Raw genomic sequence first — 16,584 nt, 5'->3', positions numbered from 1 at the left:
CCAAAAGGAAACTCATGAATGATATAAAGATTCAGTTACAAAAAAAAAAAATTTTTTTTTTGTCTTTTTTGTGAGACCGGCCGCACCGCGCTCAGCCAGTGAGCGCACCAGCCATCCCTATATAGGATCCGAACCCGCGGCGGGAGCGCTAGCTGCGCTCCCAGCTCCACACTCTCCCAAGTGCGCCACGGGCTCGGCCCAGCTACAAAAATTTTTATTGCAAAGCTAGTTGCTTATAATGTAGAAAACCTAAATATTCAATATTAACTCATTCATGTGGGTTATGATACATTCACATAACAGAATATGTGTATTCATTCAAAATTGTATTACAGAACTTTTAATAATAACATTTAATAAATCTATGTTGTATTGCAAAGTGACAAAAAACAACTTTCAAAAACAATTTATTTTTAATGTATATATGTACATATCCATGTATGTGGACATACATACATATGCACGTCCATATACATACATACATACAGAAAAGTCCCAGAATGTTCATAGTTAGATCTTGCCTGGATGGGTGGGCTTATGGGTTATATCATAGATAAGTTTTATATCCTTCTTTCAGATTACTTATTAATTTAAAATTTTATGAAATGATATTGGGTTACTTTTTAATAGGCCAATGAAAGCTGTTTCAAAATGGAAACTGCTAGAGCACAGTCGGCCCATGTAGAACACAGTGGACGGTGTGGCAGCAGCCACTGGAATTATCTGCACGAGCGAATTATTCTCTTTGCACCATTCAGTGGTGTATCCCCACCCTCTGAGTGCGGGGAATCGTCTGCACGCCGTCTCTCTCACTGGCCAGAGCCCTTCTCCATGGAAAATGGGCAGAAAAGGCTTTATGATCTTCCCTCTTCTGCAAACTCTGAAAGCTAGGGGTGAAGGACGGATAGAGGTGGGATGGGGACAGCATGTGGGGCTGGAGGCAGCACAAAGGTGGAACGTACCTTCTATTTCTCCTCCAGGGGCAGAGATTTTCGACATACTCAGGTAGATGGTGGCCACGATGTCGTTGTGAGTGAGGCGATCCCTAGAGCACGGGGTAGAGAGGACCTGAACAAGGGCGGGGGTGGAAGGCCACAGCCCAACCAGGAGGGAAGTAGCCGAGGCTCCACATCGTTGGAGGTCCCAGTTTCACACTGGGTATGTGACTGAGACCTGGTAATCCTAGGGAAGAAGAGACTGGACAGAAAGCTTGGCTCACGACTGCCCTAGAGGGAACTAATCCTTCTCGCTGGCCATCAGCATCCCCTCAGCCAACCAACACTGGGCCGCCTGCCTGGATCTCTGTGGGCACACAGGCGGGGAGGTGGGGCAGGGAGCAGCAGACTGTTCAGGGAGCCAGATGCCTATGCCCAGGGAGAGGTGAGGCTCTACAGGCTAAAGAAATATCCAGGTCAAGGAGAAAACCAGGTACCAGGAAGAAACTATCTTCAAGACCACAGTCGTGAATTAGCCAATGCTAATGCATGACTCCTTTTTGTATCTGACTTTCTATGTGACAAAGCACCTTTAACCATCATCTCACAGGAGCCCCACAAAAGCCTTGAGAAACAAGTACTTTTATCATCATCTCTGTTGCACCAATGAGAAAACTGAGCTCGGAGCCATGAAGGTACTTGGCCAAGGTCAGCCAGGGAGGGACTGAACCCTGGTCTGGTGTTTGTGTCATGGGACACGGGGATCCAGGGCATGGTACAGGGCCTGTCCTGCTTCTCAGGAGGATGGCTTCTCCCTCCCCAACCAGCACAGGGGGCTGTCGATAGAAGCTCAAGGAGACTAATTAATTGATCAACCCATTAGCCAACAACACCAGGGCAGACCCTCCCTCTGTGCCCCACATCTGCCCCCCTTGATAATAGTAAACAGCAGTAGCTAATGTCTATTGAGCACCTGCAGAGCTGTCATGGGACTTAGCTCACTGGATCCTCACCTGAGCCCTATCAGGTAGGTACTACAATTAGCCTCACTTTCAGATGAGGAAGCTGAGATTTAGGAGGTTAAATAATTTGCCAAGATGGCAAAACTGGGATTTGAGGCCAGATATGCTGGCATGGAAACCAGAGCTCTGATTGTAGCAACCTGCTGCTTCCTTGGCAGGCTAGACTTGGGGTTCTCAACCCAATGGTTTTGACCCCCAGGGAACATTTGGCAATGTCTGGAGACATTTTTGGTGTGAGAAGGGAGTGTTACTGGCATCTAGTGGGTAGAGGCTATGATTGCTGCTAAACATGCTACAATGCACAAGATGGTCCCCCACAGCAAAGAATATTCCAGCCCTAAATGTCAATAATGCTAAGATTGGAAAACACTGGGCTGGCAAGACCTATCTCCTTTAGGAAACTCCTCTGGAGCATTTTCCCTCTTCTCAGTGCCCCTGAGGCCCTCTCTCCCGGCCGTGAGTACCCTGACTATGGTGGCTTCAGGGAATGGTGTACCCAGCCCTACTGTGAAAGACACACCTGGGCACAGTGATTTTATTTTTTTAAATCCTAACACCAATCTCTGCTGCTCCCTTCCTTCCTCTTTGTGTTTCACAGGGAGATAATGAAGCTTTGATTTTAAAGTTTACATCAAGACAGGGGCTGTACTTGGAAGGGTAAATGGTCAGTGCAAATCTTTATCATTTTTCCTGGTGAAGATGTTAAAAATGTTCTTGAACATCATACAGTGAGATTGTCGACACCAGATAACTGACTGTTGATGGAATTTTCAACTGCCTTCATGACCAAGCCCTAGAAAAGACAAGCACTTGAAGAGGAATTGGGTTTCTGACCTCTGGTCTTATCCGAATCCGAAGAGAGGGGAGAATCAGAGACATTTTGCTTTTATGGAGGTGGGGGTGGATTTGGGGATTTTTTTGTTTTTAATGAAAAAGTTATTTTTAAAGAATTGACTGGAAGATTAAGTTACAGAGAAAAGGCCTTATGGGCTATGTCATATTTCCAGGTAATAACAGAAGTTTATCTGCATTTTCTGGGAAGAAAGCACTTTTCTGGATAGGGACTTCCAGCAGCAGAATGCTTTCTGGCCAAGAGTTGGGTTTTGGGGCTTGGGGTTGCTTTTGGAAAATACAGCAAGTCTGAAAATAGACTCACAATAAAAATGCCACTTCAACCCAAACCAGAGACGCAACCACCAGATTCTGTAATGTGTTTGGATTGTACAGTATGCTGATGCCCGTGACACAGCTCACACGGCCTCGGGCCAGACACATCCACAACACATGGGACAGCCGCACCCACAAGCATCCACATGCACAAACACGCACGGACACGCACAGCCGATGGCCCACAGTCAGTGCAACACACACACATTGCAAGCTGAGATGAAGAGATCGTTCTGGGATGCAAAGGACGTCTCTCCTCCAAACCGCTTCCCAGCGGTACATACCCGTGGTCGCGGCCCAAGAGGCCTCTCCCCCAGGCCCCCTGGCTGCTCCCTTTCCTCTCCTCTAATTCTCACAAGCTGTTTTCTTTAGGCCTGGGGAACTGGCACACACTTTAATGGCTCTGTGGCCTGGGGGTTTTTCCCTAGTCTCTCATTATCCTCCTGGTTGGGGGTGCCATGGGCCTGAGACCAAAGGCGAACACGCTGGGGAACCACACAGCCAAGACTTTTCGGGGCACAGAAAGGACAACTCTCTCTTTTTGGAAAGGCTGGTGTCGTGGAGGTCACATGTGTGGGTCCCTATCATCCCCCTCAAGTGCAGGAGAAATCGCCTCAGCACAGCAGGAGGCAGCATGGCCTAATAGTTAAGAACACAGACTTTGGGAGCCCCAGGCTTGGCCTCAAGCCTGGCCTTGGCTACTTTCCGGCTGTCACCTCAAGCAGGTCACTCAATCTCCCCCAACCTACTTCCTCACCTGTGAAGTAGGACTATGCCATGGAGTCGAGGGCCAGATGAGATCATGCATGCTGAGTGCTTGCTGGGCACAGGGCCTGGCATACAGTAGGTGCTCAACCAGTGTTAGGAACGGTTATTTTTCTAAGATGCCCATGGGCTATTGTCCTCACCTGCTCCCTCCCCTGCTTGGGCAACGTGGCCCACTTCCCAGCCTGGCGTCCTTCCCTTCCATTCTACCAACCCACAGGGGCACCACGGCCGTCCTCCCAGAAGTTCTGCTCTTTGCAGCCTCCTTGCCTGGTCTTACAATCCTCTCCTCACCGGAATGCTGGAATGCCCTCGCCCCACGCCTCCTGCCAGGCCACCCCTGCCCCGCCTCCTCCAGGAAGCCTTCCCACCACTCCTGCCCTCGGGGATGGATTCCTCACAGCCCTACCCACCTGTGCCCTGCTTATCTGCCAGCTTCAGTGCGGATGTCCTGCCTCACAGCAAGGAAGCAGGGCCATGAGTAAGCTTCCCAAGAACTACCCACACCCTCCCCTCCCCGGCCTCCCCCAGGGGAGACCAGCTCACCAGAAACGTCCTCTCTCACTACGTGCAGACTGAGCTGAACGAAACTGAAGGGCCAGTGACCCCTCAAGATAGCCCCCACTAGGGCCGGCCCATGGCTCACTCTGGAGAGTGTGGTGCTGACAACACCAAGGCCGTGGGTTCGGATCCCACATAGGGATGGCCGGTTAGCTCACTGGGTGAGCGTGGTGCTGACAACACCAAGGCCGTGGGTTCGGATCCCACATAGGGATGGCCGGTTAGCTCACTGGGTGAGCGTGGTGCTGACAACACCAAGGCCGTGGGTTCGGATCCCACATAGGGATGGCCGGTTAGCTCACTGGGTGAGCGTGGTGCTGACAACACCAAGTCAAGGGTTAAGATCCCCTTACCCGGTCATCTTTAAAAAAAAAAAAAAGATAGCCCCCACTAAAGACTCTGAGACTCGGAACTTACCAGTCTATGACACGAATCCGCATTTTTTCACACATGGAGGGAAACTGAGAAGGGAAGAGAGGCATATTAGGCATAGAGTCCCTTTGAAGAAAGTCATAACCCCTCCTCCAAGCAGAAGTCCAGGATGCACGCAGGATGCTGGGGAGTCAGGGACCTCCTGGGGTGGGCTGGTGGGAGGGCCAGGCTCACCATGGCAGGCAGCGTGATGCTCTGGTTCCACTGAGGGTTGGCCGTCTTCTCCAGGATCTTGCTGCAGAGCTGGAAGACACAGAGGACAGGTGAGTCAAGAGTCATGGGGACCCTGGGCTCCCTCAGGGACCACCACACTAGCCAATGGCCATCCTCTGCCACGCTGGCTGCCCTAGGGCTAGGCTTGGACACAGGAAGTCTTTGCAGAGACCAAGCTCAATAGAAGGTCAGGCCCAGAGTTGGGGAGTAGATAGGGGTGGGTAAGTTGTCTGAATGCCACAGCCCTTCTACCCTGAACTTGTACCTCTGGCTGGAAATCCCTCTCCCCCACCTCCTGTTATGGCCATGACCCTAAAAGTGGGAGCTCTGAGTCCAGACTGGCTTTCCCAGAGGCCCTTATAGCCCAAGACACTCCCCTTTGCCCATCGACCCAGATTATCTGCCATTTTGGAAGATCGTGAGCCCTAGACAATCAGAGATGGGGGCGAGGGGAAGAGGGAGGGGAAGGCTGGGGTCAAGCACCTGTATCTGAGAGTAAAAGAAAATTCAGTGAAGACACAATCCCTATCTATACAAACCCACATTCTGCCTCAGACAAGCCCTGCCCTACAGACTGGCTTTTCACAAAAGGAAACCTAGCAGGAAAGTGGTAACTAGATCCAAACCAGCAGCTCATGTGCCAGCTCTGCTCCTGGAGTCTATGGGGAGCACCAGACCTCTCAGCCAGACCCAGGGTATCCTGTAACCACACCTGGGGATAGCAGGTAAAGACAGTTTCAGACATATCCTGGTAGGTTTGCATATTCTAACATAGAAATAACAAGCAGCCCTTTTCAGAGCATTTACCACGGGCCCTGCATCACACTAAGCATTTCGTGTGCATTATCTCATTTAACGAGCATCTGACTCAGATCAGGACATCCTCCATGGGGAGAGGACTTTGCCTCCATTCCTAGTCCTCCCAGTGCCAGCCCCTGCTCCCGCCTTCCCCCTCCTTGCTGTAAAAAGAGCCCAGGCAAAGGCTGCACAGGGCTGGGGGCAGGGGTGGTCGTCAGGATTGGGCCCTTGTATCAGCAAAGGGCGGAGGAAGGAAAGAAGAGAGACCAACAATCCAGTAAGGATGGGATAGACAGTTCATGGGAATGGACAGTTCAAGGGCTATAAAGCATATAAAGAGATGCTCAACCTCACTCATAACAAAAAGAAACACAAATAAAACTAATGAGGTACCATTTCTCATTCGTCGGATTTGTAAAAATCTCCCAAGTCTAACAGCCCACTGTTGGCAAGGCTATGGGAAAACCGCACTCTCGGATTTCAGGAAAACGAAATAGTTTGACCCCTCCAGAGGACAACTGGCCATTATCTATCATAATTTCAAGTGCATATTCCCTTTGACTTACCAATTCCACCTCTAGACATTTATCCTATAGAAATACTTGCACATGCACAGAGTGACATATGCAAGAGATTATTCACTACAGTGAAACTGCCAACAAAAAGCCGAAAAATGCAAAAAAAAAAACATGGCACTAAATAGACCGAGGAAAGGACACTTGTTTACAGTGTGTGAGAGCGGAAACAAGGAGGCACAGGGCCACTTTGTTCAACCTCAGCAACCAACACGCACGTCAGGCAACACAGATTGTTTTCAGCTCCGCACGTGTCCGCAAATGACCATGAAAGTGCCACAAGAATTGATTTTAGGGCCGACCCCGTGGCTCACTCGGGAGAGTGCGGCGCTGGGAGCGCCGCGGCCGCGGGTTCGGATCCTATATAGGGATGGCCGGTGCTCTCACTGGCTGAGCGCAGTGCAGGCAACTCCAAGCCAAGGGTTACGATCCCCTTACCCGGCACAAAAAAAAAATGAATTGATTTTAGGGTTACAAATAAATTTTAGCAAATAGGCAAATTCGCAAATACAGAATCTGTGAATAACAAAGATCAACTGTAATCCGAATCCAATTTTTTTCTAGCAGGCAGAGGCAGTGGACCAGGGAAAGTGAGAGCCAAAGAGAGAAAACATACTAGAAGGAAATACATACAAATGTTAACCAAACAGTAGTTATCTCGGGGGGGGGGGTTATTACAGAAATATGGGATTTTTTTGTTTGTTTCTTTTCCTTTTCTCTGATTATTTTTTTTCTTTTCTTTTTTTTTTTTTTTTTTTACAATTAATGGGTTTTTTTCTTGAATTCAAGGGAGAAAAATTTTGCTTTAAAATCTCCTGCGCTGTCCTACAAGCACCTCCCCTTTCCTTCTCCCATACCATGAAGTGCTCATGTGCCACCACAGGAGCACACACACACCCTCCTTTCCCCTTAGTAACTTGGTCACATCAGTATGATTCACATCTTGGACAATAGTGACACCCAGTGTCCGTAAGAGGAAATGCAAAGACAGCCAGGCTAGAGGACAAAACCCCAGGGCTCTTCAGATTAGGATACAATGAGAAAAAAGCGACACATAGAAGGCTAAGAGAGAGGGACAGGCAATGAGGGTCGGGGGGAGGCCACAAGGAAGTTGCTCAAGCCAGAGAGGAGACCACCAGAGGAAGCTGATCAGGTTGAAGCTTTTAAGGGGGCAGGTTTCACCTCCTCCTTCACTATAAGCTCATTCAACTCCCGCCACCTCCACCTCCTTCTAGAGGGAAAATGGGGGCTGCAGCTTCTTGCTTGAGCCTGGCCACTGGCTCACTGTATATAGTTCCCTGGCCACATGCCTCACCTCCATCACTTCCCTTAGACATTTGTACATTCATAGAAAAATCCCCAGACCAGCAAGGGCATCTCAGAACAGAGAACCTGGGAGACCACGGTGCTGGCAAGGACCCAGGAGCAGCCAGAAGCTCCAGAGCTCTGAGACTTAGCTCCAAGGAAAGCAGTGAACTTGAAGGCAAGTTGGTCTTACTTATAGACAGCATGACAGCACCCTACCACACTGGGAATATGGGATAAAAAGAATCTCAGGACAGGGCTTTTCCCATCTGTCAAGTGGAAAAATGGATCATAGCCCTTGGAGCAAGTGTCCCACAAAACTGTCCAGCCGTGCCTTCCTGTTTCCTTCCTGCCTTCGTGCATCTGTCCCAGCCCCACCTGAGGCCAGACACAAGCCCAGAACAAAACCTGCATTTGGATAAGGATCTGCAATGAGCACTTACAGTCCATGTGAATGAGTTTAAAATCCGTGTTGCCTTCCCTACATACATTTTCTTTGAGAGCCTGTGCTAGACTCTGGGGATGGAGCAGCCAGCTAGAAGGGGCTCCCGATGGCCAGCGTCAGGACAATTCGTGCATCTAACGCAATGAGGACTGATTCTAACTTGATGAACTAAAACTTAACGAGGTCCATGGTAACACTCAGAGGGGCAGGGGGAACAAAGCTCTTCTTTACAGAAAAATGCCAGCTGGTAAAGAGGGAAAAAATGATAATGACAAAACCACCACATTGCAACCCCAGGTAAATGACCTGTTCAGGCAAGGAGGTCAATGGGTGCTTAGACCATTAGGTAAGAGGTTGCTGAGAAATAGGATATCTGCACAGCGCCAAGATATCACTCACACATCACTTACTAATTACAGAGGAAGAATATTTACTTTTATAAGGGAGAGATCTGGAGGCACTGCCTTAACCAAGTGACCAGATGATCACCACAGATGATGGGACAGCCTGACGTTATTGCTTCCTGTTGTGATGTAATATGACATATGGAACATCACCTATGACGAGTTCTTGCCAAAATACTTAATCTGAATCTAATCAGATCTCTAGGCTTAACTTCTAGTTTATAGGAAATCCAGGAGCCAGAGAAACAAGTTAAATACCACCAGAGGAGACAGTGGGACAAATCTAGGACTTGGACAAATGGCCTGGGCTCATCAAAAATTCAGTGCCATGAGATGAGGAAAATGGGAGGTGGGGACTGTTGTGTAGTCCTGGGAAGATATGGCAGTGGCTGTGGGGGCAGAGGCAAGGATGGGCCTTGGGGACATGTTTGAAGGCAAGAGCTAGAGGTGGCATATTCAATGTGGAGAGAGGAAAAAGAGGGAAGAATCAGGGCAGGCCCGAATTTTCTGTCTTTGATGGTGGTACCTGGTTAAGAAGGAGGCTCCTCGAAGTGGGGCGGGTTGGCGGGCAGAGAAAATGACTCCTTTAAAGGCATGAGGGCAGCAGGCAGAGCTGTTCAGAAGTATGGAGAGGTCTGGGGTTGAAGGGAGGGATCAGAGCTAGAGAGCTGTGGGGAACCCTGCAGAGAGGTGATGGCCGAAGCCTGCGTGTGGCCAAAGCTGTAGGAGAGCCTGTAGGGTGGGCACACAAATGCTGGGGGGTGCAGCCTGTAAGGAAATAGGGTCTGGGACAGAAATCAACGGGGACTGGAGGGAGGGATAGCCCTGCCTCTGGGCAGGAAGATGGGCTGCAGAGAAAGAGGAGAATGTATGAGTGATCCTTATGGTAACCATCAGAGAGTCTTTCTCTGCCCAATTCCGGCCACAACTTTTTAAAAATAATCATTATGTTTTTGTCACACACTTAAAAAAAAAAGTTTCCCTGGCTTTATGGCTTCCCATCAGATTTCCATGCTATTGCTTCATTTCCCTGCAAATATTCCTCTATCCACTGTCCATCTGTCCTCTCCGGGTCCATCCACACCTATGTGTTTGTGTGAGACACCCCAGGCAGACCTGTCCACATGCATGTGGGTGGCAGCCATAGAGTGCCAGGCCCATGTGAGTGTCTCACGGCACATCCCAGGATCAGCCCCTCCGTGTGCACCTGCCTCTGATGGGGATGCCTCACTTTGTCTGGCACTTGACCCATCCAAGGGGCGCCCCGCAGTCACGACCACCCCCGCCCCGAGAACCCTCCTGCACCCTTGCTTCTTACCATTTTCCCTGCAAAACTGACTTCCATGAAGGGGTCCACCAAGTTCTTCTTGTTACTGTCAAAGCCAAAGATCTGCTTCACATTGTCCATCACGGCATCGTCCACTGGGGAGAAGAACATGCCAGTCACTGCCTGCCCCACCACACTGTCTTACCTCCAAAACCCTGATGTTCCCCCAACTGTCTCTAGTCAGTTCTGAAATTATGCAAGCAAGACACTTGGCCTCCTCGCCTGGGGACTCAGCCCAGGGACACCCAGGAGGGAGGACTGGCTAAGAACCACAGCTCCTGAGGGCAATGGGCTGCTTGTTACCCAGCCCCAAAGAGCTTGTTCACTGTGCCCTCTGGCTTCACAACAGGCCTATCACTTGATTGACTGCTTGATTAGAAATCCACATTGCTGGGCCGGCCCAGTGGCGCACTGGAGAGTGCGCCGCTTGAGAGCGCGGCGGTGCTCCCGCCGAGGGTTCGGATCCCATGTGGAGACCAGTTCCCGCTCACTGGCTGAGCGCGGTGCGGGCACAACACTGAGGGTTGCGATCCCATTGCCGGTCCCCGGTGCGGGCGCGACACCAAGGGTTGCGATCCCGTTACCGGTCAGTAAAAAAGACAAAAAGGAATATTAAAAAAAAAAAAAAGAAAGAAATCCACATTGCTAAGGGCAGTAAACAATTCAGAAAGGGACTGGAAGTTGTTATAATAATATAAAAAAAAAAAAAAGAAATAAATCCACATTGCTAAGGGCAGTAAACAATTCAGAAAGGGACTGGAAGTTGTTATAATAATATCCCATTATTGGTGCTTGGTTGACATTTTCCTTTATAATCATTAGCACAGTGATTTACCTGAGGTTAACCAACAAGTCAATTCTGTTTAAAAATAAAGAGTTTTTAATGCTGCTCCAAACCAATTATTTTACTGAATCAGCCAGATTACTAACATATGTATATACATATAGATAGATACGTGTGTATATATGTACAGATGCGTTATGTTTATATGTACTGCATATGAATGAGAGGATGACAGCTAAAGATTACATGTTAGTTAATGTCTACATGAATACAACAGGTACCAACAATTAGCAAATGTTTATGTTCTGTTTACCCATCTATTTTGTTTTTATTTATATTTAAACAGCATTGCAGAGAATTTAACACAAACCTCCTTCACCTTAAGAAAAGCAAACATTTATATTTCCCTATGCTCCTTTGGAAGCTCACCAACCTCATTTCTACACAGTTGAAACCAATAAATGCAGAATGTTTTTAAGCATGTGTTTTAATACCCATTTAATAACCAATACTTATTTAAAGGCTTTCCCCATGATTTTCATCCAATTAAATCCTTGTAAAAAAGAAACCTATTTCTTTTCTACATTTTGACATTTATTGATGTCATTAGTCAAAGCAGAAATACTCAATTAGCTTTATGTAAAACTTGTAAAGAGGACCGAAGTTGCAAACGTTCTTACTGCCTCTGCTATGGACAGTGACTGGCTTGATTATGCTAACGTACACTCTAAAAGAGTGGCTCACAACAGGATTTCACGTCAGCATCACCTGGCTGCCAGTGAGTGAGCCCTCCCCCAACCCAAGTCAATCTGAAATGCTGCAGGTGGGGCCCAGGCATCTGTACTTTTTTAAAGCTCCTCAGGTTAGCCTAATGTGAAGCCTGGGCTGGCACCCACGGCTTAAAAATATTCAGTGTAATTCCCCCAGCATTTGCTAAACACACAGGGTGAGTCCAGCACCAGTCTAGCCACAGTGAGAAACCAGGCAGCAGCCATGCTGGCCTCCCTGGGAGGATGAGGAGATGGCCACAAGTCGGGTGACACACTGTCCCAGTTTGCTGTGGACTAAGGTGTTTCCTGGAACATGGGATGTTCAGTGCTAAAACCAGGACTGTTGCAGGCAAACTGGGATGGTACATCACACGGGGACCAGCATTCTTCATCTGCAGAGACAACAGGCCCTAGGAGTCCTTCGTGCAAACCTTCCAACGGACAGCAACCACTCCCCAGCCCAGGGTCTGCCAACTGTGACTGGCAGGCCACAGCTTCCTCACAGAGGGAAGTAAGATTGATGACATCCAGCCTTGAAAGCAGAACAGAGTCCAGACGGTGCTGACTCTCCAGTGAGAACCGAGAGAACAAGTCCACAGAGTGGCTAAGCCAACCCAGCCCAGGGGACCCTGGCATGGGGCCGATGGGCAGCTCTCACTNCTGCCTCTGCTATGGACAGTGACTGGCTTGATTATGCTAACGTACACTCTAAAAGAGTGGCCCACAACTGGATTTCACGTCAGCATCACCTGGCTGCCAGTGAGTGAGCCCTCCCCCAACCCAAGTCAATCTGAAATGCTGGAGGTGGGGCCCAGGCATCTGTACTTTTTTAAAGCTCCTCAGGTTAGCCTAATGTGAAGCCTGGGCTGGCACCCACGGCTTGAAAATATTCAGTGTAATTCCCCCAGCATTTGCTAAACACACAGGGTGAGTCTAGCACCAGTCTAGCCACAGTGAGAAACCAGGCAGCAGCCATGCTGGCCTCCCTGGGAGGATGAGGAGATGGCCACAAGTCGGGTGACACACTGTCCCAGTTTGCTGTGGACTAAGGTGTTTCCTGGAACATGGGATGTTCAGTGCTAAAACCAGGACTGTTGCAGGCAAACTGGGATGGTACATCACACGGGGACCAGCATTCTTCATCTGCAGAGACAACAGGCCCTAGGAGTCCTTCGTGCAAACCTTCCAACGGACAGCAACCACTCCCCAGCCCAGGGTCTGCCAACTGTGACTGGCAGGCCACAGCTTCCTCACAGAGGGAAGGAAGATTGATAACATCCAGCCTTGAAAGCAGAACAGAGTCCAGACGGTGCTGACTCTCCAGTGAGAACCGAGAGAACAAGTCCACGGAGTGGCTAAGCCAACCCAGCCCAGGGGACCCTGGCATGGGGCCGATGGGCAGCTCTCACTTTCAAGATTTTTTGTATCTTTGTAACCCCACCAGCATTGACCACTTTTCATTAAATTCTGATTGCTTTTCTGTTGTTAAAAACAGAAAGAAAAATAAAAAAAACCCTTGGGAAACCTAGAGACGGTTTGAGGCATCCCCCACACTGCAGGGTGGAGGTCTCTAACAGACCCTCAGGGCAGGCCAGGGGGAGGAAGCCAGGCCCAGGGAGAAAGAGAGGGAGCAGAGGGACAGCCCCTGAGGACAGGGAGGCTCCGGCAGGAGCTGAGAAAGGGCCCTGGGGACCCACAAGCTGGAGGCCTCTCCTTGCCCCAGGGAGCCCACCTTCCACTTCCCCTGGAACTGCCCGAGGCTCTTGCAGGCGTCCCACCCCCAGGGGGCGCCACACTCACTCTGCGGCAGGTCCTCGGCCCTGAACACCTTCAGGCAGAAGTGCGCTCCTCGCAGGGCCACGCCTGTCGGCCTGAGCAGGTTGCCTTCGATGTCCTCCTTGTCTTCGGAGGGGTCTTTTCTCTCCAGCTACAAAGCAAACCAAACACGGTTCCTTAATGCGCTCTCAAGGGCACGGTCCTACCTTCCCCTCCAGAGAGCTCGACCTCCAGCCCTCGCACGCCGCACTCTGAGGCAGGGCAGCTCCGGCTCTGCCACCCGCTCCTGTGTGACTTCGGGCAAGTTCCTTCACCCGAGACTCTGCTTCCTCGTCGGTATGGTGGAGACAATCACACTGGCTCCCACCAGTTGGGAGGGTCGTCTTCGGTAAGGACATGGCCGTGGCTGGCCCGCAGCAGACATTCAACGAACCGCAGGCCCCTTCCCACTCCACGCAGTTAAAAAACAGTTACAGTAGTGCCCGAGGTCTGAGCTCATTTCTCAACAAGTATATACTGAGTGACTACTAAGTGTCGCATCGTGCTGAAGGACGAGGGATACGGCAGTGTGACCAAGGCGGACAGAGGCCCCGCCCTTTGGAGCTCACCATCTTGCATGGAAAACAGAAATTTAAGCCACCGAATGCAATAATGTGGGCTGCATATTATGATTTATATGCATAAACTGTCATTTAATCCTCACAGCACCCTTCCGAGTGGCGGGTCTCAAACTTGTCTGCACATTAGAAACCCCTGGGGAATCCCAGCCACACCCTAGACCAGTTACAACAGAATTTCTGGGAGAGAGAACCCATGCAGCCATGGTTTTGAAAGCTTCCCAGGTGATTCCACTGGCAACAGAGGTGGCAACGGTGTGGTCTAGACCATTGCTGTGCATTCCAGTTAAAATGCAGGGCCAGTTCAGCAGGACTGGGGATGGCGACGAAGACACTGCATTTCAACAAGCCCGCGTGATATCCCTGCTGTTGGTCCACATATTACACTCTGGTGCAAGGCCCTAGAATGCTCCCCTTTCCAGATAAAAAAAGATAAGGCTTAGCACAGGCTGGAGGCAGAACCCACATGCCAGAGAACATGAGCAGGGGGGGTTGTAACTATCTATAGGGAGGGGGCAGTGCTAGTGGCCAGAAAGGCCTCCCAGCTTGACACCTGGACGATAAGCACCAAGTGCAGGGCATCCAGGCAGTGCAGGCAACTCACGCAGAGGTCCTGGCACGAGGGGAACTTGGCAGTTGGAGAAACAGGCAGAAGATCCCAGTGGCTGCCCTTGGGCACATGGGACAGGAAAGTGGTGAGGTCAGACCATGCCCAGTAGCCTACTCCCTGGAAAGCTGCCTGGCCCAGCCTTGCCACACTTCTCACTCAGTCCACACTTGACATGTAGAAATCTGCTTCAGAGTCCTGGCAGCAAAGTGCTCCATCCCAGAGTGCCTCACATGGCACAAGTGCCCATGAGGAATTACTTCTGCGTTTATTCTCTTCAGCTCACATGAGAAAAAAATGATCATCTCCTCTGCTTTCAGGCATTCATACATGTGTCCATTCCCCTAGACAACAGCACTGATTGATTGAGCACCTACTGTGTACAAAACCTGAGGGGGAGTGAAAGAGATCTTATTTGCTATATTGTCCCCATCATCAAGGAACTGAACCTCAGTGATGGAGACAGACACATAAACTAACTAGACTAACAAAGAACTGGGTGGTAGCTCCAAGAAAAGACCAATAAATTTCCCTGGAGGACATGGCAGGCTTCATGGAGGAAGCACCATCTGAACTGGGTCTTGAAGAACAAATCGGTGTTTGGTAAGCAAAGAGAGAGAAGTCATTTCAGCAGGTGAAAAGGCAGGGAGAAGGACAGAAGAGCATTCTGGCAAGGGTCATACCGTCTGGGGCAGCCACAGCGCAGGGTCCACGGAGATACATAATGGGAAGTCAGACTGGGAATTTTGACTGAGGCCAAATTGTCAAGGACCTTAAATGTCATGCTAAGGATTCTGAACTTTATCCTAAAAGCAAGGGGGAAATCACTGAACTTTTTTATGGAGAATCACATGACACTACTTGAGTTTAAAGATGACTTTGGTGGTAGAGTGGGGAAAGCTGGGGAGGCATAAGAGGTAGCTCAGAGGACACTCAGGAGGAAGCAGCAGAAACTGCTAGTTGTCCCCCCACATCCATCCTCTTCTGTTTCCTTTAATGAATTTGCAATTTTTAGCTGGGCAGGTTGTCATTAGGATGGATGTTATTTCCCAGGCCATGTGACTAAGTTCTGATCAACGAGACTTGAGCATAAATGTGTATACAATGGGTCATGCTTTTGAAGGAAGAGATGTGACCTCCATTGTCCTTTTCTCCCATTCCACTGGCTGGAATACAGATATGATGATGGGAACTGGAGCAACCATCCTGAGCCATGAGATGGAAGCTGCATGACGAAGATGGTGGAGCAAAGACCAGGAGCCGAGGTCTCTGATCACTGCAGGAGCACCGTGCCAATTCTGCACTGCTTACCCAGGCATTTATGAGAGAGAGAAATAAACTCTATCTTCCTTAATGCCTATGATTTGAGGCATCCTTCTTACACCAACTGAACCTACATCTTAATTTACATAGAGGACCAGGTGAGAGACGATGGGAGCCTGACCTCAAACTCTGGTCTTGGAATGAGAAACAGGAGAAGCATGTGCTGAGGTTGCTGTGCCAAGACTGGCCAACTGCTTCCATAGGAACTGACAGATGTGGGACTGAGGGATAAAGAATGAAATTGGCTTGGGGGACTAAGTAGATAATGCTGTCATTTCCTAAGATTTTACTTAATACAAGATGGGGGACAGGTGTGGGGAGTGGGCAGAGAATGATACTGGGTTTTCCTGTGTTACGTTAGAGGGGCCTAAGGGACCCGTTAATGTGGCCTTGTTACAAGGTAAGAGGAATTGAGTGTCCAGAGCTCAGAAGAGCCAGGCTGGAGATGAGCAATTTACAAGGCTCAAGTGGTATGATAAAGAGATGGGCTCCTCGATAGTGAGGGTCAAGGACACAGCAAAGGGGCAGGAGGAAGAGTTGAGCTGAGCCACTGAATTTGAAGAATCCATTAAAAAGAGCGGGGGGAGAATCAGGCGAGCCACGAATGCTAAGGGAGGAGAGCGTTTCGAATGTGACACAGGTTCCAGAATCCAACGCTGTGGAGCAACGGAGCAAATGAATCGGAAGAGAGCTCCTGGGATTTGGCCGTGGATGACCCTTAAGCAAGTGATTTCAGGGAGGTGGTGGGAAACGTACTG

The 16,584-nt window shown here is 49.6% G+C and overlaps 1 protein-coding gene across 1 annotated transcript in view; it reads right to left on the bottom strand.

Annotated features, from left to right (window-relative positions):
* DYSF (dysferlin) overlaps nt 1–16,584 on the bottom strand; it is a gene marked incomplete at both ends in the record, with an annotated part of 98,712 nt that overhangs the window by 62,965 nt on the left and 19,163 nt on the right. Inside the window, 5 exons of the mRNA XM_008592399.1 lie at nt 963–1,045; nt 4,868–4,911; nt 5,057–5,125; nt 9,941–10,044; nt 13,304–13,430. Coding sequence (XP_008590621.1) covers nt 963–1,045; nt 4,868–4,911; nt 5,057–5,125; nt 9,941–10,044; nt 13,304–13,430 — 427 coding nt within the window. The remainder of the gene's footprint in view (nt 1–962; nt 1,046–4,867; nt 4,912–5,056; nt 5,126–9,940; nt 10,045–13,303; nt 13,431–16,584) is intronic.

This window comes from Galeopterus variegatus, unplaced genomic scaffold (genome assembly GCF_000696425.1).
Source record: "Galeopterus variegatus unplaced genomic scaffold, G_variegatus-3.0.2 Scaffold7885, whole genome shotgun sequence".
In the NCBI taxonomy this organism is placed as follows: domain Eukaryota; kingdom Metazoa; phylum Chordata; class Mammalia; order Dermoptera; family Cynocephalidae; genus Galeopterus; species Galeopterus variegatus.
This window is presented reverse-complemented; position numbering and strand designations above follow the sequence as displayed.